The 14,235-nt window shown below is 43.3% G+C and overlaps 2 protein-coding genes across 2 annotated transcripts; one reads left to right on the top strand and one right to left on the bottom strand.

Annotated features, from left to right (window-relative positions):
* Window positions 1-2,625: 2,625 nt before the first annotated feature.
* Window positions 2,626-4,674, bottom strand: mxtx1 (mix-type homeobox gene 1; the record flags this gene model as incomplete). Its single annotated transcript, XM_083696207.1, has 3 exons — window positions 2,626-3,450; window positions 4,154-4,338; window positions 4,653-4,674. The coding sequence occupies 3 exons, from the start codon at window positions 4,672-4,674 to the stop codon at window positions 2,626-2,628; spliced, it is 1,032 nt and encodes a 343-aa protein (XP_083552333.1).
* Window positions 4,675-6,413: 1,739 nt separating this feature from the next.
* On the top strand, window positions 6,414-13,911 carry tmem254 (transmembrane protein 254). Its single transcript, XM_083696253.1, has 4 exons — window positions 6,414-6,528; window positions 11,636-11,739; window positions 12,658-12,717; window positions 13,004-13,911. Exons 1-4 carry the CDS (start codon window positions 6,442-6,444, stop codon window positions 13,122-13,124), a joined length of 372 nt encoding a protein of 123 aa, XP_083552379.1. The 5' UTR covers window positions 6,414-6,441; the 3' UTR covers window positions 13,125-13,911.
* The last annotated feature ends 324 nt before the right edge of the window (window positions 13,912-14,235 follow it).

The following is a 14,235-nucleotide window of genomic DNA, read 5'->3' as shown; positions in this document are numbered from 1 at the left end:
CCTTCTGAATAACATCAATCATTGGTTGGACATGCAAAGTGAAGATGAGCAGTAGGACAAGAGAGAGTGGTGCAGGCAATCACAAATCCCTGAGATGAGCTCCTAAATTAGAGTGTGTGTGTAGTGCAGTGGGAGGCATTGGCTGGATTACAGGCCATATTTTTAGTGAAGGCTAGGCTCATACCCTGCAACTGCCAGCAGCTGAGGACCATAACTCATACGGCTGTCTTCTCCAAGTTTGTTAAACATTGGAAATTTGAGAGCTGTGTGTGTGTGTGTGTGTGTGTGTGTGTGTGTGTGTGTGTGTGTGTGTGTCTGTCTGCCTGTGTTTGTGTGTGTGTGTCTGTCTGCCTGTGTTGTGTGTGTGTGTGTGTGTGTGTGTGTGTGTGTGTGTGTGTGTGTGTGTGTGTGTGTGTGTGTGTGTGTGTGTGTGTGTGTGTGTCAAGGGTCATTACATATGCTACAGTATTTGATCACAGTATTTGCATAATACTTGTGTTTTCCTCATCTCCATATACAACATTTTCATCCATGGTTTAGGAGCTGTGTGTAACGAGAGTGAATGGTGGTGCTGCATGAGACAAAAACAGATGTCTGGCTGTCTCCACTGTGCCAGAGCCTCTCACTGGCCAGTCCCCCTGGTAGAGCAGGTGTGACTATAGGAGCAGTCACAGGAAAATGTTGGTCATAGCAACAGAAACACACTCTTGCCTGCTCTGCTGATCAGACTATGAGAAGTGCAGTAAAGCTGTGGGAAGACACAATGATCTGCTATGGCTATCAAGATATCAAGAGACACATCAAAGAGCTGTAGAAATCACATGTCCTTTGCTATCTTTAGATAGAAAACAAAACATCAGCAGGGTCCTCTCCTCTGTTACCTATTGTGTTTTCTTCGGAGAGGAACCAACACCAGAGAGTTCACCACAGACGGGTCACATCCTGGCTTATACTTTAGGATAGAATGCTTTAGGATAATGACTGGGAAGCCAATACAGCACACACAGTGGGGCCATTGAAAGATCAAATGGTTAATGCACATCTGTAGAAAATTATCTCAATCCAAACTCCAAACCTGTCTTATCTTGTGTTTATTTCATGTTGCATTTAATATTTAAAATGTGTTAGGGTCATTAGTCTGGAAGAGAACAGATAGAAAAATGTACTTTTGTTTACTGTTTTGAACTAGTTTCTGATTCAAAATAAATACGAGTTCCTTTTCTCAGATATACTATTCCAGTCATAACTGTAAGGATCTACCAAGTGAGCGGACGTGAAGGGCTGCTCAGTAGGCTAAAGTGCTAGACCTTGCTAGACTGCTTCATGGATATAAATCGGCATGTGTCACAACAGTCCCTTGAAGCGTTTTTGACTGGAAATGACCACTGGCTCATATAATATACACATAATATACACAAGGGCAATGAAAACTGACACTAATTTCCTAAGAGCAGCCAGTATGGATAATTCAGTCATGTCAGAAGCAGTATTCAATGTTAATTCATAGACCCTCTCCCTGCCTTCATTACTGTCGTAGAATGAATCACAAGCACCATCTAGTGGATATGAGACATGATGACCTATTTTGTGGCGCTGGAAACCAGGTCGGAAAACTTTACCTCAGATGAAATCACGCATTTGCTAGACTTTACAATTGAAAACAAAGATTTACGCCTACTTAAAGGTGAGACAATTAGTGCGTCATAAAAAGAGACAATCTGAGAATCATCAACTCAGTAAATGAAAAACGAATACAAAAGTTTTCTCATTTAAAACAAAGAGCAAAAGATAAGCATTCAAAGATACGCTCCCATGAATCACATGTGGGATCGTAGGCTAGTGAAACTCAACGAATGCGAAGAAAAGGCTTTTACAACTCGTAAACCGAGTGGCCAGCGACGGCCTGGGTGTGGAGGGGTCACTCAAAATCTCAATGGATAATACATAAGAGCCACCTATAATATGTTTGTGAGTTCCATTTATGGTTTGGACTGTTCCCTTTAGTTGATTTTAGGGTTAGGCCTTAATATGTTTTGTTTTTAAGATTATTTTTCACCATCTACTGAGCGCACCAGTGATGAGTCAGAATCATTCCTCCTGTGCTCCACTGTCAACTGTCTCAAAACCAAAAGCTAATTTTACTGCATCAAAGATTGCTATAAAACATAACGCCGTTGATGACAAAATCTAGTCAGGTTGATTGTCGGTCGGCACTGGAATTCAAAGCAAGGCTTCTGAAGGCTAAATCCAAAAGTGAGCTATGAATATCATACAATCATTTTTGTGAAGACAACACACCCAACTTGATGAACCAGCACATTTGATCAATTTCTCCAATCCAAGGTATTATATTTTATTTATATATACAAAAAAAACAAGACAAAGAAGATAAAAACACAACAATTGAATTAGAATACACACAAGTGCAGAAAAATAAATAAATAAATAGATGAATTTAACAACGTCTTGAAATTTCAAGAGATGTCACTTTAGGTATGCCCATTTCTTACTTTCAGACGTGAACACTGATTTCATGGGGGGGGGGGGGGGGGGGACTTTAGAGATTTAAAAAATTGTCCATCATAAAACCAAGTTCACTGAAGTCAGGCAGTGAGCAAGTTTGTCCTAAGTGGCATGGCTGTCTGGGCGATCTGCCTCCCACCAACCCCCCTCCAGTTCCCCCAAGATCTCCTGCAGGGACAGGGCCGGGAGCTCGGGCAGAGGAGCATGGTGCAGGGACTGCCCTTGGTGCCCTGGCTGGCTGGACATCCCACACAACTCTGGGGTAACTGTGCTCCAGGTGCCGTCCAGCTGGGAACACTGGGCCTCCGTTGGAGGGGTATTCTCCTGCCCTACCTCCCAGCAGTCAGGGCTGGCTGAGGCCGCTGGGGCACAGGTTTGGGACAGGGGGCCACCACCACAGGCAGCCTGGAAGCCACAGGGTACATAAAGGGGCTGCTGCTCGGTTGAGGCTGGGTAGACAAATGCTTGGCTGGAGCCTGAGCTGTAGTTCCTCACCTCCAGAGGAGAGGGGTTCCACAGAGACTGCTCCGGACACATCTGCTCCCCTGTCTGGGCCCAGGAGCCTGGAACCATCTGATGATGACCAGGGCTTTTCAGGAAAGGTGGGTTGGTGCTGGTGTCCAACAGCCTGCCCTGATCAAACCCAACCAGGGAGGTGCAGTGGGCAGTGTCCTTAGCTGCAGTGTAGTATGGAGGACAGTGCCTATAGAAGCAGTCCTCCTCCATCTCTTCCTTCACCTGGGCAGGGTAGGCAGGTGGCAGGCAGATGGAGGGCAGAGGTGCCAAGCCAGGCTGTGCACCAGTGCCACCCATCGCCATGGTGTGGCTCTGTGGGAGTGAGTGCTGAGCAGGGCTCTCTGACTGCCACAGGGCTTTCTTAGCTCCCTTACACTTCAGGGTCCGAGCCCTCCTGTTCTGGAACCACACCTGGGGAGGAAATAAGGACTCTGTGTTATAACAATAGTAAACATTTAGAGAGTTGCAGTTAAGTCCAATGACAGATAGTGTAGAGATAGTATTCTCTGCTTTGTGAACCGTGTTAATCATTTTCCAAACACACCCACAAGCACCTGTGGAATATAGTGAGAGCGGGTTTATCTTGTTGTTGTCTGCTCTGTTTGCTTTAAGTGTTGTACAGTCTACAGTCAATCCAAATAAAACCACTGATAAAAACCGCTTACATCATCTTGGTGATAAAAAGATAAACAGAAACACTGATACTAGTATCAGCAGCTCCGCAAAGGCTACATTTAAACAGAGCCTTCATTATCTACTCCCACTGCACTAATGTAAATATATATGACATTTAGCTGACACTTTTATCCAAAGCAACTTACATTGCAGTGAGTGCATACATTTCAGTATATATGGTCCCAGCAGGAATCAAACCCACGACCTAAGCGTTGTTAGTGCCATGCTCTACCAACTGAGCCACAGAGGACCACAAAGCACTAAAGCAAACTTTCAGTATGTGTGATACTTGATACTGTATATCCAAATATGTGTGTGTGTATGTGTGTGTGGTGTGTGAGTGTTTGTGCATGCGTGTTTGTGCGTACGTGTGCATGCGTGTGTGGTTGTGTGAATGCGTGCGCATAGGTGTGTGTGTGTGTACAGCTGCATAGCGTACCTGGATGCGAGACTCTGGCAGGCCTGAAGTCTGGGACAGGCTCTCCCTCAGGCTGATGCCAGGGTATGGGTCTGTCTCAAAGGTGGTACGCAGTAGCTCCACATGCTCTTTGGAGAAGCTGGTCCTCTTTCTCCGGCTGGCACTCCGGGATGAGGCTCCAGAGACGGCCACCTTTCTGGGGACATCTAAGGGGAACAGAGGAGGTGGAGGAGGTGCTGCAGGGATGAGTAAGTCTCATGGACAGTTTGCTCATTGGCCCTGAAGCATTACAATACCATGATAAAACCCTGAAAGTAGCTCACAGACCCACAGAATCAAAACAAAGCGTAAATTGATAAAAGCACAAATAAAGCAAGAACACAATTACAATTCACAGGAATACTGAGTAGAGATATATTGGTGATTCTTAATATAAATGTACTTGGACTTGGTATGAAGCCTCACTGATACAATATCATAATAAAACCATAATATGCAATATCAACCAGTGATTTCTTACCATAGCTGGTGTCCTTCCACATAGTGCTGTTTGGTTAGTGGTCCTTCTTGGATGAGGAGGCTGTGGCGGTTTTGAGTGTTGATGAAGATGCTCCCTCACTAAGGCTCTCAAGGGGTTTGTCTCCCCAAGGTAATGGGACATCTTTTATATTGCCTCCCTGACACCCAGGACACCCCCTGAACCTCCTCCCAGTACCCCTCCCGAAGTGCTGATCGTGCAGTGTGATCTTTTTGTTGATGGTTTGAGGAGGTAAGTCTGTGTTGGGGATGTGTGATGTCATTGAGGTGCTGAGGTTAAGATAACCAGAGAGGTCATCTGACCAACTGCCCCTTTTCATCCCCCCCATCAAAAATAAAGTATTAACTCACAGTGAAATACCAAGTTCCATTAATTAATGGTTGATTTCACAACTTTAGTTTTCTTTTCAAATACAAAATAGCTATCAAAAATAAGAACAATTAGGGCGACTAAGTGTTTAGTGATAAATTGAACCGTTATCAGCTGCAGCTTCATCCCCCATTCAGGTAGAGTGGGCCCATTTGAGTGAAAGGCCAGGAGCAGTGCCCACTAATGGTGGGTAGAAAGCTCATCAGAGAGTTAACATGTCCAGGCCTGAACCAAGCCAGGGAGGGATAGTAAACTTTCACCCCAATGACTCCAATTCTCCTCTCCCCTGAAAGCATATGCAGTAAGAAATACATATTAGGAGGCTAAAAAACATCCACAAACAAGAATCTAAACCACATGCAGTAGCAACAATGCTATCTAATTGCAGGACCTTTTATATCACAGTGTACTCTAAAGAGCAGCATTCCTCGTCTTTTCATTCCTTATCTGGACTGCTATGAGGATTAGTGTCTCCACACTTTGGGACGGCTCCTGAGAGTCCCACTCATTTGGAGGCCTGGCACATGAGAGCAACAACTCATTCTGTAGGTCATCCAAATCCTATCACTTAATGCATATAGCCCTTTGGCACTTGCAGCTGCATTGCCAACCCCTATAGATGAAATACAATTTTCATTTGCATATGTATATTCTCTCATCATAATGCTTGAAAAAAGCATAGCAGTATTTACAACATATCACAATTTCAACATGTCATGTATTTCTTATGAATGTGTCCTTCCCCCCCAAGAGACTTGACTGTGCCTATTATCACACAAGCTTGCATATAATACAATGATACAGTCACTGAGTGAGTGAAATCAACTAACGACTGGTGTCACCAATGGGCCATTCAACTAATGTATAATTAGCATAACAAACAGTATTGTTTCATTATAGCCATGCAGATGGCAAGATGTTAACAAGATTAAAAACACCTAAAGCTGGTCCTCTGACCAGCTTACAATAGAGGTAATATAATGTTAACTTTACTATAGAGGTAATATAATGTTCATCTTGCATTGAGCTGTAATCCTTTATCTTTGAACAGAACCCACCCCCCCAAAAAAACAACAACAACAACAACAACAACAACAACAACAACAACAACAACAAAACTATAAAAATTATTTCAGAACCAAAAGATTCATGCAAAGGGATATCATTTGTTTCTTGTTTTAATTAACCAATTTCCCAACTCACTCTGAATAATCTTGGACCAAAATATATTATTGGCTATCGAGGCTACCGTGTGTGCTAAAGTGTGACATAAAACATCCTGACTTGGATGATTTGACACAGTACTGATGTGCGTACAGTAGGCAGGTGGTATTACACCGGTACATTGCATTCGCCTTGTTATTCCACGTGCCGATTTGAGAGAGGGACACGCTGAGAAACCATGGCCAAAAGTGATGGGTGCGACTATTTTAGAAGAACCAGTCTTTTTTGGATAACTACAGTGACACTTTCGATGGGATACTACACAGTAAGTTATTGCCCTAAAAGATTAGTAGCCTGTACGCAGAAATACATTTGTAGGGTTATTTAACTGTGTGCCACCGTGTCATGAAAACATCAACGTGTCACCGCAAACAGATTCCGGTGCCTTGTTTAGCCTGATTTTATCGTCTGCTCTGTATCAGAGCTTTGCATACGCTTTCTTGGTTATTATCCCATTTCCATCATTTGGGTATTTTAGCTAGGATTCAATAAGTAGAATAGCATACACAAAGTCGTTTTTTATTTTTATTTAGAGCAAAGTTTGCTATTGCAATGGTTATCAGGTTGAAGGTCATCAACTTGTTTGTTAGCCAAATATTAGCTAACTTTTATCAACCACCTCTGGACAGTGTGAAGGTGCAGTGTGGCTGTAGTGTCCCCAACTTCCATTGGCTATGTAGCCTGATAGCATCCTCCTCTAGACAATCCTATGCTATGAGCAGATAGAGTCGGATACTTTGTCATGTATAGAAATAAAAAATACCCCGCCAAGCCACAGTTTGTAATAAAATCCTTCTTTCACTGACTCTGTTCGTCGGTTGGTTGTCCCCGTTGACGGGCATCAAGCTTGCCAAATTTCTCTTACAAAGTAATTTAATAGCGAAGGGAGTTAGCGAGCTAAAAAGCTTTATTTTTTTTGGAAGAAGACAACCACCAGAGGAACAAGAATCAGAGTGTGTGAACGACAAGCTGTGTGGGGCATAGCACTATAGAGGAGGATGCTATCCGGCTAGATTCCCCCTAGCCGACAGTGGCGTTTCATGTCTCTAGCTGGATTTGAGGAGCCAGATATTGAGTACGAAACCTTGGTTGGGGGATTGCACTTTGCCCCGGCCAGTGAATCAAACGAGATTTAACCTGCGCACACACACACACACACACACACACACACACACACACACACACACACACACACACGCGCACACACACACACACACACACACACACACACACACACACACACACACACACTTATGTGGAGTTTTTTTGGTAATAGAATGACCCGCTTCTCTAGCATTGTCAGCTTGAGGCTAAAATGAGTTAGGCTAGTCCTAAAAATTGCTGATTCAGTGGTGGGTTAGTGTACAATGGCCTCTGCACAGCCCCAGAGGCCCTCAGGATAAGACTGAATAGCCTTTTTGTCATGCATGCCAAACCTGTCAGAGGTGCACATAAGATGAAAAGCCTAATTCTATACTATGTGCTCATTGTCATAGCGTTACAATTATTTTTGTGTGGCCCATAGTTGGGACCACACAACTAGAATAAGAATATTATGATAATCTACCTCTATGGGTGGGACTGTGTACTCCTTACATATGAGCAGTTCCGTGTAAAAAGACCTGTGAGGACCAAAATGAAATTCATCAGAGCATATCAAATTGTTCTGGTCAAACATATGCAAAAGCATATGTATTTTTCTCTGCCTCATAAGCTGCTAGGATAATGAAAGTTAATAAAAGTAAGTATAGGTGGACCTACCAAATACTTGTAATGTTTTTACTGATATCGATTTAGTTGATTAATAAGTGATTCAAACTGGTCATTCTGTTACCAAATCAGTAACAGAATGACCAAATCAAAGCGATAACGGAATTACTGAAATTGAATTGGCTACATTCACTTATTGTATAGGTTGTACAGAACCTAAAAGGGTTCTGGGCTGTCCCTGTGGGAGAACCCTTTAAGGAACCTTTTTGGTTTCCATGTAGAAGGCTTTTAGTTCCATGTAGAAGCCTTTTTACAGAGCATTCTACTACATGGAACTCAAAAGGCTTTTCCATGGAGCTTAAAAGGGTTCCAAAAGCGTTATTTTACAGGGACAGCTGAAAAACAGTGGGAAATTACACAGCTGTAGTTACAAATCACTGCATCAACATCCTCATCTCATGTTCCAACAAATGGAGACTTTATTGTTGTTGAGTACAGTGGGGAAAGCAAAGCCAGCAAATCACACATATGGCGTGCAATTAACTTCCATTGAGAATGATGACATACATGTTGCACACTTCTACAAAAAGGACAGTAAGGGATTTGTCTTCATCATTAAAGAGTACATTGAGACACAGTGTGGTGTCCCTGAAACAGATTCTTAGATCCTACCCACACCAGAGGTTGTCTCTAAGGCAAACTAGGAGCCGATTGGGTGTCTCTGTGTGTGTCTGTTTTTTTGTGCCAAAAGTGTAGCCTATTTTCTTTTGGTATGATGAAAAAAAATACACTGAAAACCACAAATGTCATTGATTTAAATCACATTAAATGAAGAGTTTCAAAGACAGTTTTATGTTTCTTGAGTTTTATCAATTTCCCTATGAGAGTGACTATTGTATATGTCAACCTTTTGTTTCCCTATTTTGGGTACATCATCATGTACAGAATGACATTCAAATCCACAAATTATGCAATTCTGTAGAGGACCCATGCAATAATTCTGTTACTGTCATTCTGTTACCGGATGTAAATTTACTTCACTTACTGTAGCTCAACAACTAAAAGAGATATTTTAAAACTCAGTTTGTTGGGGAAATGTGGTTGATCCAGGCTGTAAAACTTTTGAAAGGTAGGAGGAGAAGCCCAACTGGCAGCAGCACATATCTCCACAGGGGTCTGCAATCCCCTAGAATTGTAAGCCTCAACAGTGGCCCCCACAGTCCAATGGGAGAGGCACTATGCTGTTCATGAAAACGAAGTGCACGCACTGGACAGAGGGTGTTCATAGGCTCCAGTTCCGTGAAGGAAAAGGGCGGGGAATGGGAAGGGAGCAGTACTGCAGCGTTGCTGCGGTGCATCATAGAGGAACGAACGCTGCCTTAGTGTCACCAGGAGCAAACTGCGTGCATGTAGGGTGGACCAGCCACTCACGCTTGGCTGTGGCCAGGGCGAGTAACAATGCAGTCTTATAAAAATGATGGGTGTGGGAGGGTTTAGGTCCACTGGAAGGAAGGAATACAGGAGCGCACAGCCACTGGTCGGCGCGGACATTGCGTGTTCTATCGTGATGCGAACAGATCGAATGTTGCCATGCTGTAGCGTCTCCAGACTTCTTGGATGACCTGAGGGTGTAGTCCTGGAAGGGGTCCTCCCCTTGACAGTAAGTCCACTACTGTGTTCAGATTTCCTGGCACATGAGGGACAACAAATGTTCGCTGCTCCGCATCAGCAAACTTCGTGCCACTGACAGTTGGAGACAGCGAGTTGATGTACGCCACTGGACATATTGTTAGTTCTAACCAAGACGTGAAGTCCCTGCAGTAACGGGAGAAAGTGCTTGAGGGCCAGAAACACAGTGCAGCGCCCAAGGACATTTATACTTTGTGCGTAATCAAGCAAATTCGATAGTTTGGGGCGTACACAACCCCCCCTTTGTTTGGTACAAAGTACCAGCTCTACTTTGGAACCACTCGGATTGTGCCCAACAAAAAGGATATTTTCTCCTGAAGATTTCTCCGAGACTGGAGTGAGAGGGAGCCCACATGCTTCTGTAGAGGAACAGGTGTGCCCATTGGGGTTGAGGTGGAGGTTTTCAGGTTTTATTGCAGGAACTCTTAAACACCTCTCAGGGAACATTTGCAGGTGTAGGTGCAAGCCGTCCCAACTGGGACTCATTGGGCGTGAAGCCTGGTCTTCTTGGACGGTGGCAGGCCCCCCGGGAGCTCAGTCCTGAGACCACAGGAGACTCTGGACTGCATCCATGAAGGACATGTCCGGCTTCATCCTTCGGCTCCCACACCGCCATAGCAGGTTGGGCAGAAAGGAAGGAGTCCAGATCAGCTCCATCATCTCCATCCCAGAATCAGTGAACTCTGTGTTGGAGGCGCAGCCAAATAGCTCACTAGCCGCGTTGTTGTTGCCCTCCTCATTGCGAATCACCCCTGACCCAGAGCTCGAGGTGGGTCCAACGATGGAGGCGGCCGTCTCCAGGGGAGGATTGCGTAGTCCTCCATGTACCTGACCTTCTGTCCAAGTACCTCAGTACCCAGTCGAGGACGGCGGTCCGTGCATGACTTTGTGAGTCTTACTTTCACAAGGCACGACCACATCCATGAAGCTACACTAAAATGGCGGAAGATAGCGTGCCAATTGCCTGAGAACAACTGGTAGCGTTGCTATTTTATGCTTGCAACTGTTTGATAAGCTGCGTGCTCAAGTCGTAATGCTAGCTAGCCAACCGTTCCAGTGATTAGCTGAAGCTCACACTAGGGACCTAGGTTTGTTACACAAGGTAACTAGCTAGGAATTGTATTGAACTAGTAACTGCTAAAGTAGTCCTGGGACTATGAACACAAGCTAGCCAACCTTCCTGTGAACAGGGCGCTAATTTCTCTCATACAAGAAAAAAATGTGCTTTGTCAAAGTTAGCCAAGGGCTCAGCCGTCTGGCGATAAGGAGCCATTTAAGCTAGCCAAACCATCCAAGTGCTAGCTGTAGCCTACACAAGGGACCTAGCAAGTTATAATAATAGAGGATTTATCGGCAAGCTAATCGGGGTTCAAACAATTCCAAAGAATTGTTAATAATTCAGGGAGTTAACCGGTGCTCACGAGGTGAAAACCGTCGAACTTGGCTTACCAAATTCTTCAATAATTTAGTTTAGAATGTTGAGCTGAACCGCAGGATTCCAGTAGAGAGAACCTAATGCCCCAGGAGAATCATAGGGAGGGGTGATATGTGGAGCTATCTCCTTGCAAGCGTCACCGGCCTGTACCAGGCATGATTGAATAGGGGTCTTCAGCAAAAGGTATACAATGTGCATGTCCCATAGTGAGGAGTCGAACCAAGTCGACTGAAAGAGAACCCAGGGTGATTTTAGGGTTATTGTGTTACTAAACTTTGAATCTGCACAGTTCTTAAAGTTAATGTGTTTTGTTGTTTTTTCTACTGGTAATTGTTAATTGTAGTCCTTGTGCTTCGATTTGTATAGTTTGTTTAACTTTGCTATCAAGGGTTATTCTTTGGCATACGTTGAAAAATCGAGTTCCAGCAACATTCTTTTACCATGGAATTGCCCATACAGTATCTGACGTGGGTTAACAGTGATAGAGGTGCTAGGTGTGCTTTCCAGTTAACTGACAGTTTATCTCTTTGTATTTCAGTGGGCAGTGTTTTGGCCAGAACAACTCCCCTATGACAATCTGGGTCCACTTGGTTCCCTTTCCAAGTACCTGGTTGACAATCATAGTGATCTTATGTACAAAGGGTGAGTGCCATCCTCTAAGTAACATGTACACCAACACACATGATCCACTCAAGTTTCTGTAGCATGTTGCATGGGAAGACAATTTTGCCAAGCAAATGGTTTTTACAGTCAAGATGAGACTTAACTTGGAGGAAAAGCTGAAACGATACATGCCATTTGGAAGAGGTTTTATCCAAAGCTACTTGCAGTATAGTGCAAACATTTATAAAATAGGTCCCAGTGGAACAGTACAGTCAGTGTTGCTAACACAATGTTCTGCCAACTGAGCCACACAGGACTTGGTGGAGCACTGTAAAACATGCACCGTCTACAGTTGTAACTCTGTAATAACAAGCTTCTAAGATATACCAGCCAAATTTAACTAGGAATGATCACTCGCCTGGCTAGGATTGCCAGTACAGCATAAGTGCAAATGAGGTTTCAAATGTGCTGCCCCTCTATGATATTTTCACTTAAATCACTCTTATCACCTCATTTTTAAACGGTGCATAACTTGTGTTAATCAATCCCCTATGTGACCACTTTTGAATCATACAGTGGTAGATGGCCTATAGGCTACTCTTCTCACTACACAAGGGTGCCAGATACAGATCAACGTTATTCAAAATAATGAAAGAAGTCTGGCTTACGCCTTACACAATGTAGGCTATAGATGCAAGCGTAAACGACAACGTCACAACCCTGTTTGGTCTTCACACAATATGTTGTTTGATTCTATGTTCATACACAACTTGCTGTTTCTTGTCTGTTTATCGTTTATCGAAGTGTGAGAATTCCAATGTTGCGGACATTATGTTGTTGAATTATGTATGCAACTTACTGTACAGGTAACAGAAATGGGCAACTAAACCTATAAAACAGACTAAAATAATCATAATTTTGAATCTTACATTGTGGTTCTATTGCTATGTGTTGCAGATATTGGGCAGCCTGGGTCATCCACCTAGGTGAAGCTTTAGTTGCCATGAAAGTTTGCAGGTAAGACGAACATGTGTGTCCGCTAGGGGGTGCTATACTTCTGCTCTGGCATCAGGATGTGGTGCCCATAAGTCAAATAACTTGTATAGAATTGAATTAGTAAGAGTGCATTATCCTGGATAATGTCTGGGTTTGGCCAGAAGGGTGCATTGTGTAACATGATAAAATAATCTTCACTGCACTGCCTTATATTTGTCATGTCTTCATCTATGCTGTTTGATGCTGCCTTTTAGGTCATTCTACTGTATCACTTCTATTGAAAGTGAAAGTGTGTTTGTTTTTGCAGTGATAAGGGGGTGGACGGCACGGTGACACGCTGCCTCTGGTTCATCCAGACAGTGCTGTTCGGCTTCGCCTCTCTCGGCCTGCTCCTCAAGTACAAACCTGACCTGCCCAAACAGCATTGAAGCCCACAGGAGGACTCAAAACACACAATCCATGGTCTCTCCCATGATGCAACAGCGTGAGGTGCAGGCAGACGCCACTACTCTCTCACTCAACTAAAACTGAGTGCCCTTACTGTGACCTGTAATCTGGGACCAAGATTGTTATGTGATTCCATGAGAGTCTATACTGGGCGTAGGGAGGCCTATAAATAAATTGCAATACCTTTTTTAAGTGTTTTAACATTGTTAATTCTAAGGACCCACAAGTAGGCTACTAATAATGGTATCAATCTGAGTGGATTATCAACATTACAAGCTTGAGAGACCTTCTGATCAAACAACAGCAGCAGCAGCTTTGAGAGTGACATTTTGAATATTTTTTACATTGATCGAGAGCTTGCAAGGTGTCAGAGAAGTCTTACAATACAAAGCTTGCTCCACACACTTACATTCCTTCCAAAACAATGCTCTGCTGTGACGCATATTATAGAATATGATATTGTCTGTTTTATGCAACCAAGAAATGTTTTACTAATCTCATTTTAAAGATTAAGGTGATCATAGCAAAGTGGTTTCTACTGTGCTACCGAGCCCTTCTAAGAATATTTTTTCTTAAAGTCATCTACATATTATCCATTGTAATCATTGTTTTTATTGCTTTAGCATGTTCCATTTGAGACTTAGACAAATTGCCTTAAGTTTCTTTAGATGAGTCCACATTTAAGAATGAAGTGCTTGAAATTAATCTACAAATCTAATCTATTAATATGGATTAGGGAGAATAAAGTGTGAAAAATAAAGATTTACTGATAAACAAACCTGTATGTCTCTTTCTTCCCTCCTCTTATGATTAGTTAATAAATCACTAAGATTTATTAACTAATCATAAATCCTTTACAAATGTGACCTTAATGTAAAGTGTTACCACTGGATTAAGTGAAACATGCTATCTAGACGGTCTATCCATGCCAGATGTCTTGAATCTCTTCCAGGTGCATGGATGTGACAGGTCAGTGTTGCTGTGCCCCAGACAGCTGAGGCCAGAGCCATTCTGAGCCTGCCCCAGCCCTGAACCCTCCTCACTTTGCGAGTGCACGCAAAGCTCTTCATAGGTCAGCCATCAACTCACAAA

This window comes from Argentina silus (assembly GCF_951799395.1).
Source record: "Argentina silus genome assembly, chromosome: X".
Classification (NCBI taxonomy): domain Eukaryota; kingdom Metazoa; phylum Chordata; class Actinopteri; order Argentiniformes; family Argentinidae; genus Argentina; species Argentina silus.
This window is presented reverse-complemented; position numbering and strand designations above follow the sequence as displayed.

Coding starts and splice junctions, on each gene's coding strand:
- tmem254 (XM_083696253.1), top strand. CDS start 6,442: ATGGCCAAAAGTGATGGGTGCGACTATTTTAGAAGAACCAGTCTTTTT. Junction 11,740..12,657: donor AGTGATCTTATGTACAAAGG/GTGAGTGCCATC, acceptor TATGTGTTGCAG/ATATTGGGCAGCCTGGGTCA. Junction 12,718..13,003: donor GTTGCCATGAAAGTTTGCAG/GTAAGACGAACA, acceptor TTGTTTTTGCAG/TGATAAGGGGGTGGACGGCA.